Genomic DNA, 23,844 nt, shown 5'->3' with positions numbered 1-23,844 from the left:
CCAGTAGCAAAAGAATGATTTTTGGTAGCATGCTTATTTTTGTATACAAAGTAAAATTTAAAGTGGGTATGCTCAGCCTCTCTTTTGAGTGACCTCCCAAACTTTTCTAAAAACAGCCCCTACCAAGAAAATAGATCTCCTGCTCCTTCTGATATCACCACTCCAACACCAGAATAAAAGGACATAAACAGAAAAGGTACTCATCCAGAACTGATGAAAATTGCTCCCCCCTTATGTAAAGTTTTACTCTTCATACTTATAGGCCACCTTATTTTTATACTCATATTACTTTCTTTAAAGATTTGTGAAAGGAACAAGGAGAATTATTATCTTTATATATAATATGTCTTCCAGAACATAATATATCCAAAACGTTATGGGAAGCTGCAGATGACAAATTTCAGCAACAGCAAATTGTGAAATGTCACACACATTTTTTTTCCCTTTCAAGGCAACCTTGAAGGAGGAGAATTATATATACATGGAAATGGATTTTCTCCAGGAAATACCTCAGTTGCCATCTGTGGCTCTCCTTGCGAAATGCTGAATGTGGTCAGCACAACTGATTTGAGCTGCTTAACGGGGCCCTTGAATGGTCAGTTGAATGGCTGAGATGTGCTAATTGAGATAAGAATGATAGAGAAAGAAAATACGTTGACTGCATTGCTGATTGCTTCTCACTGCTGTGAGTACAAAAGATTAGTGTGACTCTCTTGGTGCTATTTTAAGTAGAATAAAGACACTGGTATGACTCTCTTGGAGAGAATAATAAGAAATGAGGAACTGTCCTTCAGTGCGATACTGGAAGCATGCAGTACATATCCATGAAAGATGTTTTAGGGGTATCACTAAGAATAAACTGATCTTGATCTCTATTACATCACTTTCATATATATTGACTATTAAGTCTGTTTCATCTTCTTTCTGTGCAATTTGTTTCTTGGAAAGAAAACCTTAACATGCAGATCTTTTAAATGATTTTTTAAAAGTGTTTACAGTTTGTTTTTTTTAAATGAGGTAGTCACAAGTTTTCTCTTCCTTTCTCTTCATTGGTTGCAGACTCTAGTAAGTGTGACACCGGACCTACTGGGTGAAAAATGCCCTAGAACCAGCTATGCATTGTGAGATGCCACTCTTCCTTGCTCTGCCAACATTATAAGGCAACTACCTATCTACCTAAAGCAACCATAATCTCCCTTTACAATTATCTTCTCCCATAAAAGTTAAAATCAGCAGCCGAAGTTGTACGTTTATTGTACATCAATATATTTCCTTATCATTATATGTAAAGTTGCTTTATTATTTCTGTGTTGACAAGTCAGAGTCATAACCTGCGCATTCTCATGATTCTAGTGAGAGAACAAGCCAGGGTAACTGATTCTCATATAATGCTAAAGAAACCAGGGAGTCCTCCGTTGGCTAGATGAGCCAAAAGAGAGACATTAGGCATAATCAATTAGCTGACTATTTGTTCCTAAAAAGGAAAAAAAGAAGGGGAAAAAGAAATACTGGCATATTTCAAGTGCCAGTAGGAAATAATTTATTGTACAGAAGCCTGCTGTATTTCAGAAACTTCTTTTATCAAGGGCACTACAAAACCAGTTTGACCTTGTAAAAAGATCCATATCTAAAAATGAGACAAGGGAAGGTCGACATGCAGCACAATTTATTTTAAAATTAATCATAGTTTATATTTTTACTTATTTTATCTCTAAAATACTGAAATAAGTCAGCATGTCAAATAAGCTAGAGTTAATAAAAAGAACAACCTTTTGCACAAATGGAAAATATCCACTTTCAGGGAAGAAAAGGTAAACTAGGGTAACTGAAGTTTTCAAAACATTTCCTTTGCCTATGTTTGCTTATCACTTTTTCCTTTTTTGGTTTACATTCTCATATAAAACAAATGAACTCACAAATTCTCTGATGTGTCTTTCAAAACCTTCAGTGTTTTTGTTCTTTTTCTAATAAAGAATAAAGCCAGAAAGAGGGGGGGGAAGTTTATTTTTAATAATACATTTAACTTACCTGTGCTTAACCTGAAGTAGTCAAATGATTCATGCATTTTTTTAACGAGCCTTTATCTAGAGGTATCTGCAAGGAGTCAAGGGGAAAGACAAATGATCAAAGCATCAGATCCTGCACATGCCTTTGCATATATCTTCCACTACTACACTCTACAGAACACGTTTAAGTGAGTGTTACAGATTTACTGAAGATCTGTTTGCTATTTGGAAAAGTGATCACGAAACTAAAAAGATTCTACCTTTGGTAAGATCAGATGAAATCCTTGGAACTCAGATTGTTCAAGCAAAACAATTGTTTAAAAACCATTTTACACAGGAAATCAACAAATAGGAATTAATCACTCAAATATGATTGTTCTCATCCTAAGCAATTTAAGAATAATTTACCATTAGGGCAATTTTAAGAATCGAATGCAACTGTTCCTTAGAGGCAGATTTTCAGCTGCAGATCTGGGTGTAAATAATTTCCCACTGCAAGATAGAACTATTATTGGACCTTCCTATCCCTTGTGGTCACTGCACTTACTGCAAATATGTACACAAAACAACTTTCTTTCCCCAGTCAGTGGCTGGACAGAAACATTATTTACAAAATTTCAGTACATGCAAGAGTAGAACGTTGTATATATAATCCGGAGTTTATGTCCCAAAATATATGTGGGCAAGAATATTAGAGTCCCAAAAAATTAGCATTAGAAACACATACATTCAGAGAGTAGCAGCCCCTTTAATAAAACATTTTATGGAAAAAAAATCCTTTTGCATCAATGAATACTCCCACAACTTAATTTGCCATTCTTCTATTGAGGGAATTATATGTCATTTCCAATTAAAAGTATAACGTAGTATAATATATCCTTACCATGTATAAAGCCAACTTGGTATACTTTGTAGGAATACAAGGTTTGGTAACGTTTAACCAATGCACACCTGGTTGGACAGGGACATCAATGGTAGGAATTTGTTCCATTTTCTAATAATTCATCTTCCAGAATTGTTGGACTTTAAAACATTGCCACCAAATATGTAATAACATTCTGAGCTGATTATTGCATTTCCAATATTTTTTTATAAATGAATCATCCATTTTATCAATCAATACTAGAGCAATATACTATTGACAAAACATCTTCTACCAGTTTCGTCTAAGAGTAATGTTCACAGTGAATGTATTATTTATCTTCCATTGATATTCTCATTGTTGCATGTCAATTGTCCTATTTAAAATCTGCATCCTTTTAATCACGCACTCTTTAACTTGTTCACTTTCTGAATGATCCATTATCAGCAACTTCTAAGTAAGCCTGAACAAACATTCTGATTTTTGTGTTAAAGGTTTTTTTTTTTAAATGTGGTCTTTGAATATTTCATTCTTTGGCCTTGTTCTTAATAATTAGGAAAGTGCAAAACTATTTAGGTATTTTGGGGGAAACTGATAGAAAATAGTTCATTTTGTTTTATATGGTAATATAGAAAAATGAACTCCTGAATTCTGTAACAGTTTTATCTGAGAATATAAAACATCAAAAATTGCTGCCCAGAGGTGTTCTGAAGTTAATTGGAACCTAAATCTAAACAAATAAGCAGTGATAAAAGATTAACCAAAGAGATGCTTTTTTGTATTTATCTAGTCTAGCATTTTCTTCTCTAAAAGAAACACTTTTCATATGTGCAAATAATTGTTTTTTCTTTTTTCTTTTTCTTTTTTGTTCAGGTTATTCTACATGCGTGTTTATTTCAGTATTTTAGAGATAAAATAAGTAGATGGATAAAGTATTATTCATTTTAAAATACGTCTGTGTTGTTGTAGATTCAAACAATATATTGTGTTCAGTGTTGGTCTTCCATGGATAAAATTATATAAGCTGTTTTTTACAGTTCTGTTTTGTTGTGCAATGCCCTTAAAAAGGAATTGTTTGAAACATATTGAGTTTCTATATAATAAAATATTTCATACTGTGATACTTTCCCCCCACTTTTTTTGCAAGAGGTGGGTGGGTTCAGTGTCTGTGGTTTTTTTCCTTCTACTTGTGTGTGAGCAAGCCAGAATTCTTTATATTTCTCGATTATTGTTGTATGCCAACATTCCCACAATGTTTTGTTCTACTCTCTGTTTTGAAACCTGACATCTTTTGTTGTGGTAAATAATTTAGGAGACAATCTTTTTTTAACCATAGAAAAATGTATTTTTAGGCATCAGAATAAAACAAGTTCAGCTAAGTTAGTGAAATATACAAAAATCATTGCATTGAATTTCCCAACTGGATTATATTCATTCATAAGAAATGTGGTTAAGCTGTAGTTCTTGCAATATTTTAAACTGCCATTAGATGTCAGCAAATGAACATTGGTTACTATTACTGATACAGCACAGAGAGTTTTTGTTATTGTTATTATATGTGCTATGCTGGTTGTTCAAACCCCAGAACTGATTTGTCTTGCTGGTAGAAGAAGACAGAACCTGAGAAATAGTCTGCAAATAAAAGTTTAAGTAACAGAAGAAACATCTGAGGTTTTTTGTTTACAATAAATTAAGGCTGAGCTAAACCAAAAACAGGCTGAGAGGAATAGCCAACATTGTTCCATTGGGGGTTATTGTAAAATTCTTACATCACTTTTTGCCACAGGGAAGGCTGGGGGTGGCGGGTGGAATCAAAACATTCTTAGGAAACAGAAAAAAATTCTGAGACTTCAGGTTGTATGGATTAGGATTAGGTCTGAACTCTGCATATCTCTGAGAAGATACAGGATGATGACACTGCATGGTTCCATGGACTGAAAAAAGATACCTTTCCATACAACAAGGCAATGCTGCATTTGTTACTCACAAATACACAGATTTGTGTCAGTTTGGCATGTGTTTATTGCATTGTGCCAGGACAGTTTATAGGCAAAGGGAATTGCTGACTTAATCTCTTCTCCTTGCACTGCCACCTTGCAAACAGCAAAAAGCATTTCCTCTAGGCTTCAAAATAGCAGGATGAGGTGGCCTGAAGAGTCCTGAAGGCCCCATTTGATGTTCTATAACTAGTTTCATTCCTCAGAGTGTGAAATCTTGCTGATCCCCTCCCTTTCTGGCTTCCTTCCTGGAGTGTGGTAACAGGATGATTATTAACCTTATTAAAGTCAGATATTGAACCCTTGTTCAAGTAGGTAAAACTAAAAGAAACACAAACTTCTGATGAAGAATTTTAAGGACACAATACTGTAAGGGATTTAAAAAAAGTTTTCTGGAATCTCTTGCTAGTAAGACTAAGATGGAAGAAATTTTAGGTTGTTGGGCTGTTGGGTGACATGATAATCAAAGAAACACTACAGGTGATCATCTCTTAATGACCACAATTGGGACCAGAATTTTGGTTGCTAAGCAAAGTGGTCATTAAGCAAATCCATTAAGTAAAAGCCAACCTGATTTTAAACCTTTTGTGCAGCACTTGTTGAGCGAATCACCATGGGCATTAAGTGAACCATGTGATTGTTAAGCAAATCACGAAGTGGAGTCCTTGGTGCTCTCTGAGCCTTGTTGTTTTCTTGCAGACGTTTCATTGCCAGACTAGGCAACATCTTCAGTTTGCACTGAAGATGTTGCCTAGTCTGGCAATGAAACATCTGCAAGAAAACAACAAGGCTCAGAGAGCACCAAGGGCTCCACAGTTCAACCCTAAGCTACAAATATTCACTTCGATTGAAATCACAGTTTCCCATTGATTTTGCTTGCCAGAAGCCAGCTGGGAAAGTCAAAAATGGCAATTATGTGACCACAGGATGCTGCAATGGTCTTAAGTGTGAGGACCGGTCATAAGTCAGTTTTTTCAGCATGGTCGTAAGTCTGAACCATCACTAAATGAATGGTTGTTAAGCGAGGACTATCTGTAAATGAGGATTAAGAGGTGGCAAAAAAGCTTGAATGAATACTTTGCATCATCGTCACTGCAGAAAATGTTGGGTAAAAATACGAGTTGATATTTTTAGAAGGGGAAGCTGAGAAGCTGAGATAAAGAGTGATGATAAGAAATGGATGTCATCAGCAAATTAGAAACAAAAGAGCCTCCTACATCCAACTGGTAGTGCTAAAAAGCTTATAACAATTGGGAAAGAATCTTTACACAAGGACAATGAGCACCATGCAGTTCAGATATTCAGAATAAATTCCTGGACTCAGATTTCTTTAATTCTATATATGTCTTTTATGGTGGGTTCCAGATGTTTTTTCTGTAGAACCCTGAAAGGTCCAACAATGTAGGCACTGAAATCCTCATGTCTTTTCCTTCCTCCACTGTGTGAAACAGGCAAGAACAGAGGTAGAATCTCTACTTCTGGATTGACCTTTTCAACTGGCAGATTGAGTATTTGATTTAAGATGCTGCTATTGTCCTTTAAGAATTGTACAGAGGTTGTGACTTTTCCTTTCTTTTCTCTCTTAACACAGTCAACATTTGTTAGGGAATGATATAAAATGACATTCAATTAAATCCTCCTTTTTATTCAACATACAGTGCAACCATCTCTGTGTATATATGCATACACACAATCATGTAAGTTGCACTGAGTTAAGCGGAATTTATTTTTAAGAAAATTAGTCCAGCACTGGTGGGGAACCCACAGCCTTCCAGATGTTGCTGAATTAGAACTCTCAACCAATATTACCAATGCTGAGGAATCCTGGGGGTTGTAGTGCCACAGCTCTGGAGTGCCAAGTTTCCTTCCTCTACAATATAAGGCAATGGTCTTGGGAGCTTTATAGCTATCTCATTTTAACAATATTTTTATTTATGTTTAAATGTACCATTCTACAGCCATCCAGAGTAGTAGTGAAAGTAAGATCTAAACTATGCTTAATTCCTAAACAAATAAACAAAGAGATCTTTCCTGCATCACATGTAGAAAAATCTTTGGATTAACCCTGAAAAGATTGAGATTATTTGTAGACTGTGGGAAACATTTTTTTTAAAAAAGCACCTTACAAGCTTTGGTCTAAGCTTTTTAAAAAAAGATATATCACTTTATACACAGACTCCATGGACAAGGCTACATTCTGAAGGTGATTTTTGGTGGGGGGGGGGTAGGGGTTGTACCAAATTATTGCTAATTGTTATTCAAAGTTTTGTTTTTCATTTTTTACTCCAGTGGGGGAAATAATCAAGCACCATTATAATAAAAGCACTAAAAAGTGATATTTTGTGTTCAGAAAAATAGCAGAAAAGGAAGATGATTAAGAGGTTTTCCCCTGAAGCTCTTATCTACCATACTAAGTGGAGTTTCTGGATCTCTGGTGACTGCATTTTAGAAACAAAATTTAAAGAATACTGTGAAACAATAAGCAATATGTGTATGTGTAAGTATGTATATATGTATGTGTGTATGTATGTATATGTGTTTGTGTATATGTGTGTGGGTGTGTATACATTTTAACTTCTTCTATGCTGTTCTTCAATCAAAACTGTTTCTATGATGGTTTATGATGACAGAGTGTAATGCAAACATTCACTCTTAGAATGCCTTGACTGATACAGTCAACAAAACTATTAATAAAACTATTAATATCAGGAACTAGCTAACTGACAGCAGTGTTTACTTAAAGCACCTCTACATTGGTATTTGTACAACTCCAGGATCATCCCATGCCCCTGTGATCTCAAAGTATCCTCCCTGTTGGGCACCTGAGCCATGTATATTCAGCTCAGCTGCAGGGCAACCAAAAATGCTGCATGCCTGTTTTTACAGCTAAAATCTTGTGGGTGGACCATTTTCCACATTAATGGGAGCTCCTGTCTCTGAACTTGCTCATATGGCCTCCTTCCCACAGAGGCTCAGCTATGAAGATAACATACCAAGACATCATAATTCACCATTCTGTGAGCAGAATAATGGCCCTATCATGACTTCCTTGTGTTTTTTTAGCAGCCATAGTGATTTTTAAAACAAACAAACAAACAAACAAACAAAAAAGCAAATATAGAGCACAGTGTGAGACAAGTAGGGTGCCATTGGTTGCGAAGTCTCTTTAGTCAGCTGAAGGGACTACTGGCTGCTTCTGCGGAGAACTCAACCTTTTGAAGCCTGTAGAATTGTCTGTTATCTATGGAAGTATTGTTGACAGTTTGAGGAGTAAAGGTAGTGTCAGTATCAGGGCCAGATTGAGGCCAACTGATGCCCTAAGCACAGCCCAACAATGGTGCCCCTCAGCTTAACTGACAAGACATTAAGACTCAGTAAGTGCTAAAAACTAAAGTTGAGTGTGGCAGGGAAAGAGTTAAGGGCATGATAGCCTGGGGAAAAAACTCTGTGGTGCCCCCCTTCCCTTGGTGCCGTAAGCACGGTGCTTATGTTGCTTAACGGTTAATCCAGTTCAATGAGGACTGACAATTTTAGAGCTGGCCTTCTTGTGCTTTCAGGATCATCACGGTATGAAACTTGTCTGTAAGTGAAACTTCCCACCATCATTTCAATCCATTACACTGCTGTTGCAAATCATCGACAGGAGCATCAGGAAAAGGAGACGACTTCTGTATTTCTGTAATTGGTTGATGTCCTCTTACCCCATCTCCTCTTTTCAGCCTCCATAGCGGTTCTCTGTAGTCTGAAGTACTCTGTAGAAGACAGTGGCAAAGACTGCAAGGCAGCTGGCGCAGCACTGATCCAGTGTGACATCCAAATCAAAGCAAATGCTGATGTTATTACAGCGGCCACCCCATTCCTATTCCTTTGCGACAGTTTGGCTTATTCCCCTTCAAGGACTAACAAGGCCTCTATCAACTCATCTCATGTCCATTTTTCGAGCCTTCTTATCAGGTTAGACATGGCTTTTTCCAACCCTAGCTGGATCTTGTGCATTTCTTTCTAAATATATAGCTTCTGATCCAAAGCAAAATCTACTGAATGCTGCTGGGGGAAAAAAAAAGATTAGGGATTAGGAATCACCGGTAAAAAAAAAATGCTTTCCTTATCTCAATTATGTTGATTTACAGCAAAAAAATGCAACACCAGCAGCCCTATGTAGTATTCATCTAGCTAATATTGGCAAGCAGACTCATTGTAGATTTAAGGCAGGGATGGACAACTAGTGGCCCTTCAAATGTTGGACTCAGATGTTCAAATGTTCATGATGCCCTATCTCTGCTATGGCTAATGGCACTGAACAACATTTGGAAGGCAGTATGTTGCCAATTCCTGGTTGTCAGCTTCAAATCACTGTCCCATTTGATTAATTTGGCACCAGTTCCTCAAAGGGATACATTGGCCTGATGTCTAGGGAAGTGGGTACATTACTGAAGGTTATCACCATTGAGGTTGCAATCCTGCAACACTCCTGTATTTCAAATTGCAATCCAACATACTACAATTAAGAAGGTGTACCTGACATCTGTGTTTTGAATGGCTTTCAGGTAGTAAGCTGTAATCTGTGCTTTCTGCCATGCTGAAGTCTTATTCTTGATAAAAACTGCCCCTCCACCTTAGGTTTCCCTAAAATTTCCCAAGTTGTCCATACATGCTCCACCCTTCCATGAATTTATTAGGCATATCTAATTTGATCGAGGCCCTGCAGAAATATATGGAGATGCATTATATAGGCTTCACTGCAATCTTATGTTTCTCTTCCAATCTTGCAGTATCTAAATCTTGTGTCCCATAATTTGGTGTCCCAAGTAACACCAAACTCTTGGCCTTGCAGGAGTTTGGTGTTACTTGGGCATCATGAAATTTAGCTCCCTGCTGCCTACTCTGGTAGCTGTTTGGGGTTAACTTGTTGGTAAAAAAAACAGTGACGGGCTGTACAAGGTAGCAAATTGTGTCTTTTCTTGATATCTGTAATGATTTGGGCTCACAGGATCCAGGGCAGGTTTTATCTTATTTCTTGCTAATTCCTGGGCAGTTCTGTTAAGATTTCAAAAAGGGTAGCAAAGAAGTGAGTCCTGTGGCCAGTTTGCAGAGTGGTTTATTAATCTGTTTTGTTAGCTCCTCTGATGACTGAGCCAATAATTATTGCTGAAGGCAATCTTGCAACTATTCTCTTTCTTGCAGATAAGACCATGGCTTGGGGGATGGGGATTCATCTTTTCATAGTGACATCTTTAAGTCACAGGAGTAAAAAGGAGTTGGCAGGTGTAATGTGGAAATGTGCTGCTTGTTTTCTGTGACGATAGGAAAGCCCAAACTTTCAACATCCAAATTCTGATTGCCTTTCACACAATCTTAAGGATAACTAAATCTGAAATTTGTCAAGGCATTTGAAAAGCATACAAATCATTGCTGAGTATATAGAAATGGATATTAGAATCTTAAATGCTCCCCACCAAAGTAGGCAGCTGTCAACAAGCAGGGCTAATTAAGAATGGCCCTTTATTTCCCCCCCCCCCCGATTATTATGACTACCTCTCACTCCATCTACCATTTCCTATTGTGAAAAGAGATTGTATAGAAAGGGGCCCCACTAAACTAACTGGCACATATATCGAATCTGCTTAGCCTGGGCTGTTAAGTAAGTTTAATTAATTTACTAAGTTAATGTTCCAGTGCTAGCAAGAAAGCATCATTGCTATCAGCTGGGTAGCAGGAATTGGAACCCTAAATGAGCTCATTTTTTCACAGTTGGAATTAGGGACCAGTTAGCCAGTTATATGGTTTTCCAATTTCTGCACTTGCCCTAAGGGAGTTGCAAGTTATTCATTCCCCAGGATTAAGTGTGAGTAAGAAAAAAGAGCTACTTGGGATTTACTTCCATCTTTGACTCAAGCAGTGTCTATTCTCTTTAGTTTTCTGCTCTTATGCTTGCTCTGTCCTAGAAGTCAATGTGTATTTGTATTATTTGGAGAGGCTGGCAGAACAGCATCTCTAAGAAATGCTTCCTATGTGTATTTTTGTTGGGAGGGTTTGCAGATAAAGGTATGGGGGAGGGGGGCAAAACAAATAAACAATAAAAGAATGGAAACAAAATTACAGAAATTTGCAAAGTTTGACAAATGGTGGTCTGGAGTTGCCACAAGCTAATGGCTTGCGATGATTAATAAGAGTAAAAATAATTGCATTTCATTAAGATTGATGACACCCCATTTAACCTCCCTTCTCGTTTCAGCCCTAAAGTGGAAAGAGATGAAGTTCTCATCTATAATAGCTCCTGTAACATTACCATGGAAACTGAGGCAGAGATGGAGTGTGAGGGACCTAATCAGCCAATTACCGCCAAGATTACTGAGATATGGAAAAACTGGGGCCAGAACACTCAGGTATAATCAAATCTTTTTTATAGACTGATTCAAACAGCTTAAAATTAAATTTGTAATATTGTGTACATTTAAGTGAAAAAAAAAAAAAAAAACCTTAGGCCAGGCAGAGGCAATATATAATTTTAAATGCTCTCCAAGTTTGAATAGCAGATCTAATGCACAGCAAAGGAACTAATTCTTAACTATGGTTAACCATGTTTTAATAAATATGAATGAGACCTGCTGTATTTAATTGCTTTCTATTGTCTCTTTATTTTTGCAAACTCCCTTCTTATACATGAAAGTCCCTTCCTAATTTGATGCTTCTTCCTGCCTCTGTTGCTGAAATCAGAGATCCTGATCACAGATTTTTTTCCCTGTGTTATTGTGGTCACTTCTCATGCTCTTGAGGCAATGGGCTATTAGCTAGTTGAAACAGGAAGATGATAAGCCATCTTTTTATTGGACTAGCAGTTAGAAACTTCTTGCATACTGCCAGATTTTTAAAAAATTGTGTTGCCCCTTCAGTCCTTGTGGAAGAATTGAAATAATTGAAACTCTACATTTGGGTTCTGTCCTCATAGGAGCATAAAGGTATTTTTAAAATGTCATTATTTCTAAAAACATGGAGTTAATCAAGTGAGGTATTGTCCCTGTATTCCATTAATATCTGTAAGAAATATAAATATCTCTTACACTTCTCTGTCTTTCCTTCCCCTGGCCCATATCTGGACAGCTGTAGGAATTTTACTTAGCTGCAATGCATATGGACATGCATATTGTATAACATGCAAGTGATTTTTTAAAAGATCCAATTTTGTCAGCAAGACCCTAGGAGCTTCAGTTCTATTCAGACGAGTTCAGTGCAAAAGACAAGAATAAATTCATGCAGAGGGATGTATTTATGTCTATCATATTTCAAATCGAGTAAGTAAAATCAAGTAATACCCAACTAAGTCCTTCTCCTTTTCTCAATTCACCCTGTGTACACAGTATTTATATACAGTACTTTTCAGTTGGGAGACATGTAATCTGCCAAGAGTCACTGCATTGCAATGGGATACAAATTGAATAAATAAATAAAGATAAATAGAAATATTTTTACTATAAGTGTGGGAGATGGGTGGATGGTAGATGGGGAAGACAAGAAGATAAGAAAATCTGTTTGCATAGTTTTCAATTTGAGTAGATTTTTTTTCCCCCTCATGGAGGCAGCTCATGAGCTTAGTCTTTTCATTACAGAGGCCTTTGCAGTGTAGTGATAATTCCTTTTTTATCTTCTGGAAGCGATATGTAGAACATAGTTTCGGAGTTAGGAAAGGAGAAAATACTCTGAGGAAGATTCTTTAAAATTAAAGTATTATTTTAAATAAATGAATTTGGGAAAATGATAGGGGAATAAAACCGTAACTTGGCACTGGGACTGTAAGTTGGTCCTTTTACTAAGAGCCTGTGGGAGATGTTTAATTAGCATCAGTCATATCAAGAATGAATGAATGTAGAATTTGATTTCTTTACATTTCCCTGTCTTATAGGTAGGGCTTCATCTGGCCATGTGCTACTTATTGTCATGCCTTTCTCTAATTAATATTATGAGAAGGGAACCCTGATATGGCCAAGCATTGACTTTATTGAGAGTTTTGATCTCTCATCTCACTCATTACTGTATTTGTTCTTGAAGTCCTGGAAGTGAATTCAGAATGAGAGACAAGGCATAGACTCCTTTGTGGTGCAGGGATGGGATCTTCTCTTTACAGAGTTAATGGAGTTATAAGAAGCTGTTTAGGCCATCAAGTCCAAACTCCTGTTGTCTGTAGGAATTTAAGAGAAAGGATTCATGACTGACAGCTGTCCTTTCTCTGCTTGAACATACACAATGAATAGGAGCCTGCCACCTCTCTGAGGGATTGGTTCCACTGTCAAGTTGGTTTGCTGTTAAGAAGTTTTTCCCCACTATTATTCAACCTGTTTCCACCTTCCCATATTTTTGGATTAAGGTCTGAAGTGAGGGAGGTTCACAGAGATAACCATCTAGCAACTTTTGCAAAAGTAGACAATCAAGGTATCTATCTGCTATTGTATCTGAGAAGCCACACCATGCTTGGGGGCAAGAGTGCAATCAAGAGTTCCATTTCTATTTGCTACAAAAGAATCTGGGGAGCTTTAAATAGATGGAGCTGCTCTTATTTACTTGTGTTGCACTGTTGTTGTGAATGATCTGGGAAAGAAATATTTGTTAAGAAGATAATTGTAAGATTGTGTGCCTGCCTTCACAACTATATATTGCAGGAATGCTTGCTTTCTTAGTGATGCAAATAGTTGCCAGGTCTGTCACCTTACATAGCTAAGGGATTGGAAATGCTGACCATCTCATTTCACGCTGAGAAATGCAGTTCGGGACCATTCATGTGAATCATGCAAATGTAAAGATGGGTTTATGTTTCTAGCAGAACGGTGTGGGAATAAGGCAATAAAATGGACTATGTTACTTCAGATTATAACTGTTAGACTCATGAGCTATGTTTAATGTAATTAATAGAAATGTTCTATGGAATTGGAAATACTGATTTGGGTTCTATGTAAGTTTTGGTAATCTTACAGGAGTATGAATACATAGCAATGTAACCTGGGGAGGAGGATCTAGTGGGTAATTGCATGCACAGTTAATTCACTATGGCATTTTTCATGCTGCAATGAGTTCCATATAAAATACACCTATATAAAGACGTTATAGCTTGAAGATGTGGCTTTTGGATTTAAATTTTCTGCCAATTAGCTTCAATGGTTGAGCACCATTAATTTCATTCTGAGGAAGAGTAAATAACTCTCTATTTATTCTCTCTCTGCCATCAATAATTATCTGTATTCCACCTCCCTTATAGATTTTTGTAACCTGTGGACAATTTCCATTTTATATGTATGCTGCTGATCATGTTGGATTATCAATCTACACAGCAAATATGTGTATATATGTATAATTACAAAGCTTATTGCCAGACAGCTAAAATATAATTTGTACCTTAGCTATGAGAGAGATGATTCTCTGGCATACATCCCCATCTGGCTGTTGTTCACATCTAGTGATCTGTGTAATAAACTATTCAGCTGTCAGTGATTTGTTTTAGCTCACATAGTTAGTTCCCATTCTTTTGGGGAAAAAACTCTGTATTTGGTTCATGGTGCTTCCTTCTTGTTATACCACATGGAGTCATTCTGTCCCAAAAGAAATATGAATTGCAGAATCTTGAGTGTGCCAACCGGAGCCCAAGTAGCATGTATGTGTTGAGGAGGAACAGGTAGGTCAGATAAGTGGCCTCGATTTTGGTTGATATCCCCTTGCTAAGATTTATGACACTGTACAGTATATGCATGCTTCTATGTAGAGGCTTTAATCATGTCATGCAAACTGGCCTTACCTTTCCACTGGAAGTAATGGTACCAGTCAGAAAAAAATGCATTAATGGCTTCTTATACATTGGGTTACAGTAATGCTGCTGTTAGCAAGAGGTACAAAATGTTAGAGAAGTAATGGGACCTCACCTTTTCCCTTACACATTGGACCCTTCCAAGGGATTCAGACAGTTCTGTATGCATTGATCCTAAAAATGTGTTATCAGTCGACACTTAACTTTCTTGGCATTAGCAAAAGAAATTCATTTTTGACCCATACTTGATAGTTCTGCAAAGTTCCGGTATTGAGAAAACGACATGTCAGTGTTTCACCATTCCTCCCTTACAAAAAGCATCTGAACTTTTACTTCAGCCAAGTACCAATTCATTATTAAACTCCATTTAAAAGATCCTTCCTTCCCCTGCTTCATATTATGTATTATATTTAGTTTATATAATTGTTGAGAGTGGTGAGTCTACTTAATTTTTTTGGTAGAAGTATCTGAAGTGGAATTTTATAGATCTACTAATTTAGTATTTGTTGTTTACTCGTTCAGTCGCTTCCGACTCTTCGTGACTTCATGGACCAGCCCACGCCAGAGCTTCCTGTCGGTCGTCAACACCCCCAGCTCCCCCAGGGACGAGTCCATCACCTCTAGAATATCATCTATCCATCTTGCCCTTGGTCGGCCCCTCTTCTTTTTGTCTTCCACCCTCCCTAGCATCAGCATCTTCTCCAGGGTGTCCTGTCTTCTCATTGTGCGGCCAAAGTACTTCAGTTTTGCCTTTAATATCATTCCCTCAAGTGAGCAGTCTGGCTTTATTTCCTGGAGGATGGGCTGGTTTTATCTTCTTGCAGTCCAAGGCACTCTCAGAATTTTCCTCCAACACCACAGTTCAAAAGCATCTCTCTTCCTTCGCTCAGCCTTCCTTATGGTCCAGCTCTCGCAGCCATATGTTACTACAGGGAACACCATTGCTTTAACTATGCGGGCCTTTGTTGTCAGTGTGATGTCTCTGCTCTTAACTATTTTATCGAGATTTGTCATTGCTCTTCTCCCAAGGATTAAGCGTCTTCTGATTTCCTGACTGCAGTCAGCATCTGCAGTAATCTTCGCACCTAGAAATAGGAAGTCTTTCACTGCCTCTACGTTTTCTCCCTCGATTTGCCAGTTATCAATCAAGCTGGTTGCCATAATCTTGGTTTTTTTGAGGTTTAGCTGTAAGCCAGCTTTTGCACTTTCTTCTTTCACCTTCATCATAAGGCTCCTCAGTTCCTCTTCACTTTCAGCCATCAAAGTGGTATCATCTGCATATCTGAGATTGTTAATGTTTCTTCCAGCGATTTTAACTCCAGACTTGGATTCCTCAAGCCCAGCACATCGCATGATGTGTTCTGCACACAAGTTGAATAGGTAGGGTGAGAGTATACAACCCTGCCATACTCCTTTCCCAATCTTAAACCAGTCCGTTGTTCCGTGGTCTGTTCTTACCGTTGCTACCTGGTCGTTATACAGATTCCTCAGGGTGCAGACAAGATGACTTGGTATCTCCATACTGCTAAGAACTTGCCACAATTTGTTATGGTCCACACAGTCAAAGGCTTTAGAATAGTCAATAAAACAGAAATAGATCTTTTTCTGAAACTCCCTGGCTTTTTCCATGATCCAGCGGATATTGGCAATTTGGTCCCTAGTTCCTCAGCCTTTTCTAAACCCAGCTTGTACATCTGGCAATTCTTGCTCCATGAATTGCTGAAGTCTACCTTGCAGGATCTTGAGCATTACCTTACTGGCATGTGAAATGAGCGCCACTGTTCGATAGTTTGAACATTCTTTAGTGTTTCCCTTTTTTGGTATGGGGATATAAGTTGATTTTTTCCAGTCTGATGGCCATTCTTGTGTTTTCCAAATTTGCTGGCATATAGCATGCATTACCTTTACAATTTAGTATACAGTATGTATATAATAACAGTGTTCTGTGACTGTCATGCTGGCCACATGACTGCAAAGGGTCTTCGGACAATGCTGGCTCTTCAGCCATGAAACTGAGATGAGCGCTGCCCCTAGTGTCAGACATGACTAAACGGGAACCTTTGCCTTTACCTTTATGTATATAATATGCTTATATAGTATTTAAGCATGCACAGCTGCAAACTTATTATAATCAATATTATTTTTCAGAACTGGGAACAGACTTGCGGTAACACTAAAAACTTTCCTTATATGCCTGCACGTTTAGTGGCATTTTTCAGATTCTGCTGCCTGCTATGTTTTGACCAAGCAAAATCCGTCTTCATAAGGTAGATGCCACCTGCAGAACAAATGGACAGGTAGCTAAGTAACAGTGTCTGACTTTCCTCTGACAGGGTTGAGTTCCATCTGGATGTGCCTTAGAACTAGTGGATGGATTGGCTGCACAGTGAATAGATGTTTGAGTACTGTGATTTGCACTGTGGATTGGATAAGTAAAACAGCTTGATTAAATAATACCAGTAAATGCTGGGCTGGGGATTTTGGGAAAGATGAAGGGGCATCTTGCGGGAAACTGGGTAATGAATTAGGCTGGATGGTGTTGGCTATAGTAAGGATTTTTCTGTTTGCAAAGGCTTCTGATAGACATGGTTGTAGTAATTATGTTGTAATACCAGAAATTGATTAAGAAAGCAGTGTACGGGAGATTCTTGGCTTCTGCTGGCTGTCACATCCCATGATGACAAAAGGTTGAGGACAGCAATGCATTTTCACTCATACGTTAAATATTTTGCATATCTTTCATATATATTCCCAAATCAGAAAAAACTAACTAGTGGAAAAGTATGGCCATAATATACAGCTAAGAAATGATAAAAAGAAGAAAAACAAAATTTAAGGAAAAGAACCTATTTTCTGAACATTTGTTCCAGAGGCCTTTCCTGTTACTGGCATACAAACCCTTTTGACTCATCCTTGATGAGAACTGGTTTATTAGAACCAGTTTAATATTGATTTTGGCTTTGGGACATGGCTTTCCCAGATCTGACAGATCTCCAGAATCCAACCTGTGATGTATCTGCCTTTGCCTTCTCATCCTTCCAAGTGTTCCCAGCAATGTTTTCCGCTCTGTTACTTGGCAAGTGACCTTCTGCTAGGATGGCAGGAGAGGGGGGAACCACCAGTGAGCAACTTGCACTTCCAGGCATGTACTAGTAAGGACTGAAGTGGGAATCTGATTGCTTTCTCTGCAGTAGTTGTCACACATTTTACTGTGGGGAAGATAAAATCTAAAAGCACAAACATTCATTTTCTCTCTTCCTGTATAACACTTAAAGCTATTCTTCCTGCTGTTTCTTAATTTTTTCCTTTGCAAGATCACTTTTTGTAAGATGAACTTATTGAGCATTAAATAGGTTTGAATTGTGTTACTGCCTTTTTACCTACCTTTTATATATACCTGGGCTCACCTTTAAGGCCTTACAGAGTCAGGGCCAACATGGGGGGACAATGTTCCAAAGGGCAGGCACCACGACAGAAGAGGCTTTCTTCCTGGGCTCCGTCAGATGATACTCCTTAATAGATGGAACATGGAGCATGCCTCTTCTGCTGGATTTAATGGGTAGACATGATCAAGGAGAGGTGGTCCCTCAAAGAATCTGGCTCCATGCCATGAAAGGCTTTATAGGTTACCACCAGCACTTTGAATTGGACCAAGAAGCATTCTGGCAACCAATGGAGCTCATGGAGCAGAAGTGTAACATGAACCAAACGACAAGCACACATAACTGGTCGTACTGCTGCTTTCTGTACCAGCTGTAGTTTCTGGATGCTTTTCAAGGGCAACCCCAAGTACAGCTCATTGCAGTAGTCCATTCTGGAGGTGACTAAAGCATGAGTGACTATGAGCAGGGCCTCATTATCCAGGAAAGGGTGCAGCTACTGCACAACAAAAAGCTGTGCAAAAGCCCTCCTGGTCATAGATGCCACCTGTTCTTCAAACAGGAGTCATGAATCCAGGAGGTCCCCTCAGATTGTGCACTGGTTCTGTTTGGGGAAATGTGGCTCCATCCAGAACTAAAGATGAAAAACCCCAAGAATCAGGAGGATGTAATACCTAAAGCCACTCAGTGTTGCTAGGGTTGAGCTGAAGCCTGTTCTCCCCCATCTAAACCTCCACAGGCTTCAGATACCAAGACAGAACCTCCACAGCATCACTGGAGCAGACAGGGGTGGAGATGTAAAGCCAGGTATCATCAGCATACTGAAGATACCATGTCACTGGATAACCACACCCAGTGGCTTCATGTCAGATGTTAAACAGGAGAGGAGAGAAAACTGAGCCCTGTGGGACCCCACAAAGCAGGGACTGTGGGCTGGACTTCTCCTCTATCAATGCTGACAGGAACTGGCCCTAGAGAAAGGAAGAGAACCAGCACAACAGAGTACTACCCACTCCCAAACCCCAGAGGCAATCCAGAAGGATACCATGATTTATGGTATTGAAAGACCCTTAGAGGTTAAGAAGAGCAAGGATGGATGCATTAGCCCCCATCCCATTCCTGTTAGAGGTCATCCACATACCCTGGTCTGAACCTGACTGAAAAGGATCCAGATAATGCATTTCCTCCAGGGTTCTCTGGAGCTGCTACACAACCACCTTCTCCACAATTTTCTCCAAGAAGGGAAGGGTCTGTCCAGCACTGTAGGGCCCAGTAATAGCCTCTTGAGGAGGGGGAAAACCGTTGCCTCTTTAATCAACAGCAGGATAACCCCCTTTCTCAAACAGGAATTAACTACATGTCACCTCCCAGGGGGCCTTGGCCACCCAGGCCCTGGATAACCTAGGAGAGGCCCATGGCTGTCATGGTAGCCATGAACTCTTGAGCTTCCTCTGACCCCACCTCTAGAGAAGGCAGATTGTAGTCCCCCAGGACCATGTCAGGACTCACATGCATTACTTCCAGCCCTGCCAGCTTCAACTCTCACAGATTCACTTTTCACAGGAAAAATACAATCTTAGTGTAATTCTGGCCATGCAGCACCCCTTCCCTGATTCCCTACTCTGATTTACTGTCTATTCATGAATTTATCACAAAGGACAATTCCATACTGCAGGTTAAGCTGTTGATCTGCCATGCTGATCTCAGCTGTCTTTTTAAAACCAACTTTAGAAATCCCAGTGCACATTGCGTGAGTTAGCAACAAGACCAGGCTGGTGCTCAGATCTGACAATGACCACTTTAAGGTCTGTTAGTCCTCTGCTTCTTGCCCTTTCCATCCATTCATAATAGGGACCCAGCATTCTGTAGCCACTGAACTTGCTTAATTTTCAGTGCGCTCCTGTTTTTTCCCCTGTAAAGTTCCCCCCCCCCCCCAAATTCTTTAAACCTTAGAGGAGTTCCCCTGGGAATGCCAGTATCTTCTTGTTTCCCAGGAGTCCCACTTTAGCCACTTATTTTGCCATCATAATTCAGCACCTGAGTTTGTGATTAATGCAGGATCATGATTAATGTATGCATAATTAAATTGTGTGTAAAAGCACAAGCCGCTGAGAATTCCTTTTCAAATCCCTTACATGTTCGCTGTACCATGTAATTAACATGAGGAACCTATGTTTCTGTACCTAATGCAATTTAACCTACAAAAAAATGCTGATTACCTGTCCCATAAGTCCTAATTAGCTCATGACTAGATGCTATTGTAACTACTATGACTACACAGCGAAGTAATTGGAAGGTTATATTGCTCAATTTGTATCTCTTCACCATCTAGTAATACATCAACTATCAAGACACCGTAACGTGTTGCATATAATATATTGACCATATGAGAGTGATATTCTCTGCTGGGCTTAGGGGATATTTAGGGTCAGACTGAAATAACTGTGGACTAGTATGGTTTATTATTATTATTATTGCAGCTTATTGGACTGGATCTAATCATAATATAAGCACGATGTTTTATAGAAATACTGGTATTTTATTTTAACCTTCCCCCTGGCCCACTGGGTCCGAGGAATGTTTCTGAGCAGATGCAATGTACAGGAAGCCAACAGAAGGAAAACAAAGTAAGTGTGTACCTTTGACGCTGGCTACACAGAATGGATTTCCATTATCTTAACCTGCAAAATATTTTTTTTTAAAAAAATGTTTCTTGATTCCCTATTTCATCACATCTTACCATAGGAGGAGTTGTAGAGAACTCAGAAGCCTACTCACTTAGCTGTTCTAGTAACTGGTGATGGACAGGGATTTTAGATTTTGCTTTTTCTCTCTTGAGATTTTATTTTATATTTATTTTCTCTCTCTTTTTAAAGACAATCAAACAGATAATTTGTGTAGTTGTGTTTAAACTCTTGAGACATTTTATGGCAGAAAACTTTTGGAAGTAGCATAACTTATCTTCAGTGGAATAAACTGCTGTGAATGAAAACAAAGGTAGTAAAACCTAATTATAGATACTTCAAAGTAAAGAATGGCTCCGGTCCTCTTTATGCAGGTATCTATTATTAATAATGACAGTAGATAGCACTGTCCGGGATTAAAATAGAATCACCCCTATATAAAAAGAAATGATCAAACCCCAAGATTTGCATAAATAAAAAATAAATAAAAAGGATTTGTTGAGGGAAAAAAACAGCAAGGGGGAACCACAGATTGCTGTGTTACTGTTGGGCATGTGAGGCAGGGGAGAGAAACTGAAAAGCAGAACAGACGGTAAATAGCTTGGATATCCTAGAAAACAACATCGGCTGACTGGCTGGAGCCCTCAGCTGCATAACTCCAAGTGCCAATAATGTCAATAATGCTAATAATAATAACAATAACAGCAACAACCATCAGGATATTTTATTCTACCTTCCATGCTGAAAATGTAATGCAAAGTTATATAACTGAGTTAGCAGTCCATATGTTTTCCATTAATTCTAGGATACAAGACAGTAACCCATGATCTATGGAGAACCTACTTCCCTTAATGCCTGTTTTACAAACCACTATCGGTGCCCCAAGTCTTTCATGCTATACCATTGGTACTGCCATTGTTTACACACAGCTGGGTGTGTACTGTGTGACACATTTGTTGGATTCCATGTGTGTGCGTGTATATATATATATATATAGTGTGTGAGTATATATACAGTGTGTGTGTGTGTGTGTGTGTATACTATACACACACACACATACACATACACACTGTATATATATACATTTATTAAAGAAACTTTTAAAAGAACAAAAACTATACAAATTTGGAAAGAAAAAAGTAAGGAAAGTAAAGAAAAGTAATAAGTAAGTGAAAAAAAGTGCAAAGAAAGAAATAGAGAAGAGAAATAAAGAAAAGGACAGGAAAGGTAAAGTTTAAGGAAGCGGCTTCCAATCTTCTTAACAGCAGTTACAAGTACATTTATATTTTGCCCCTTCTCTCTAGGGTTACAACATAATTTCCTTCTTTCCATAGTCTACCCATTCTAATCATCAAACCTATAAATCACAAGTTCATTTTTTTCTTTTTTCAGCAAAAAGTCCATAAGGGGTTTCCAGTCACTTAATAAATGTAGTTATTATCCTTTCTCTAATCAAATATGCATGTATGGGATTCCTAACTATTACCAGTAATGCTGCCTGGTGAATTCTGGGAGTTGAAGTCCACACATCTTAAAGTTGCCAAGTTTGAAAAACACTGATATAGACTCTATAAGGATTCCTAGAAAGTAAACACTGTTGGTGGCAACTGAGTCCTTTCAAAATGGAACTGTTAACATTCAGTTTCATTTTACAAATGATTGCCCTTCCTGGGGGTAGCCTGTAAAATAGGTGCAACTATAGCCACCACCAGGAAACTACCTGTCTTTTCCCCTCACTTCAGGATACCCTCTATCATTATGCAGCATCCATTGGACAAACATGACCCAAGAAATCAGAGCAATCCCCTTTCCCCACTTCAGGAATCATTTTAATATAATTACTTTGTGTTTGTTTAGTTTAGCTGGAGTTTGGTTGCTGCTAACAAGTCTAGCTCAGGCAGATTTCTGCCTTATTTCTGTGTCTGTTACACTTGGCGAGTGGTTATTTACTTCCATCATCCCAATATTTCTGAAGCAGAGAGGATGTAACTATGCAGATCCACCATGCCTCCCCCTTGTGATTATTTTGTAGACTTTTCTGAAATCCTGCTGCCCAATTTCTCTATCTTCTGGGTAAATCTGGGTAACCTGATTTCAAAATTAAATAAAAATGACACTTAAGCCCTCCCAGAAGAACATTAAGGCCCATGCAACTTATGTACAGCAAGAACAAAAGTCCAACTTTACGTGCAGATATTATCATTTCCAAGAGATGTGACTTCTGCAAGGTTGTTAAACTGCAGAAGGAAAGCTAACATGGCTGCCACTGTATCCACAGGCAATGTGAAGAGATAAATGGTTGACCCTGGCCTGTGTCAGGTTAGGATTGATGCCACTATCAGCTCTAGTGCCTTTCCAATGATTTAAAAAAACAAAACAAAACCTCTCTGATAGAGTGTGTTATCTAGTTACTGCCATGAGGGCAATAGCCTGCGGTGGGGTTGGGTAGGGGAAGGGAAGGGAAGGGAAGAAGGAAGGGCGGGGGGAAGGTCAATTTAAGAGGACAATCTTTGTCAGATTAAATGGGAAAAAGAACCTTGCTTTAAAAAAGGAACTCAGAAAATAAATAAAAAATGAAAGTAGCTCTTAGGTGTAAGGACAGGGTACACAAAACCATGCTGCTCCTCTCTCCCCCACACAGAAGATGATGCACAGGGTTAGGCCTTGGGCAAAACTGAGGAATCCAGCACTGCTAACAAGTTGCAATGCACTGCATGAGATAGAGATAATGCTGTCTTTGTTTAAAGTCTGTAACAGTTAAATTACCTCTCACCAAATTCTAAAAAAAATGCACAAATTCAGAATGTATGTATTCTTTGTTTTATAAAAACATAGCAGCTTGGCTGATCTTAAGCTTGTCTCCTGTCTTGGGGCCTTAAACTTCATTCCTCACCAGATGAAAAGCCCACTCTACCAAACATCCCAGTTCCTTAACCCATGCCTCCCTTTATTCTTGAACATCTGCTTTGGCATACTCCATCCACATTAAAAGATATTTTGCTATCTTTTGTTGTAATTCTATATTTGGCTCTATTTCTGGGTGAACATTCAGGGAATGTTTTTGGGAAGCAGTGGGGTGGCCTCAGTTGTAGGTGATACTGGCTGCCACATCCAGGTTTGTTTCC

At 38.5% G+C, this 23,844-nt stretch overlaps 1 protein-coding gene across 1 annotated transcript in view; it reads left to right on the top strand.

The window, feature by feature from the left end:
- PKHD1 (PKHD1 ciliary IPT domain containing fibrocystin/polyductin) overlaps nt 1-23,844 on the top strand; it is a 282,461-nt gene that overhangs the window by 54,145 nt on the left and 204,472 nt on the right. The window contains exons 26-28 of the mRNA XM_063301310.1: nt 452-595; nt 8,585-8,819; nt 11,101-11,251. Of these exons, the coding sequence (XP_063157380.1) occupies nt 452-595; nt 8,585-8,819; nt 11,101-11,251 (530 nt within the window). The remainder of the gene's footprint in view (nt 1-451; nt 596-8,584; nt 8,820-11,100; nt 11,252-23,844) is intronic.

Source organism: Candoia aspera, chromosome 1 (genome assembly GCF_035149785.1).
Source record: "Candoia aspera isolate rCanAsp1 chromosome 1, rCanAsp1.hap2, whole genome shotgun sequence".
NCBI lineage: Eukaryota > Metazoa > Chordata > Lepidosauria > Squamata > Boidae > Candoia > Candoia aspera.
This window is presented reverse-complemented; position numbering and strand designations above follow the sequence as displayed.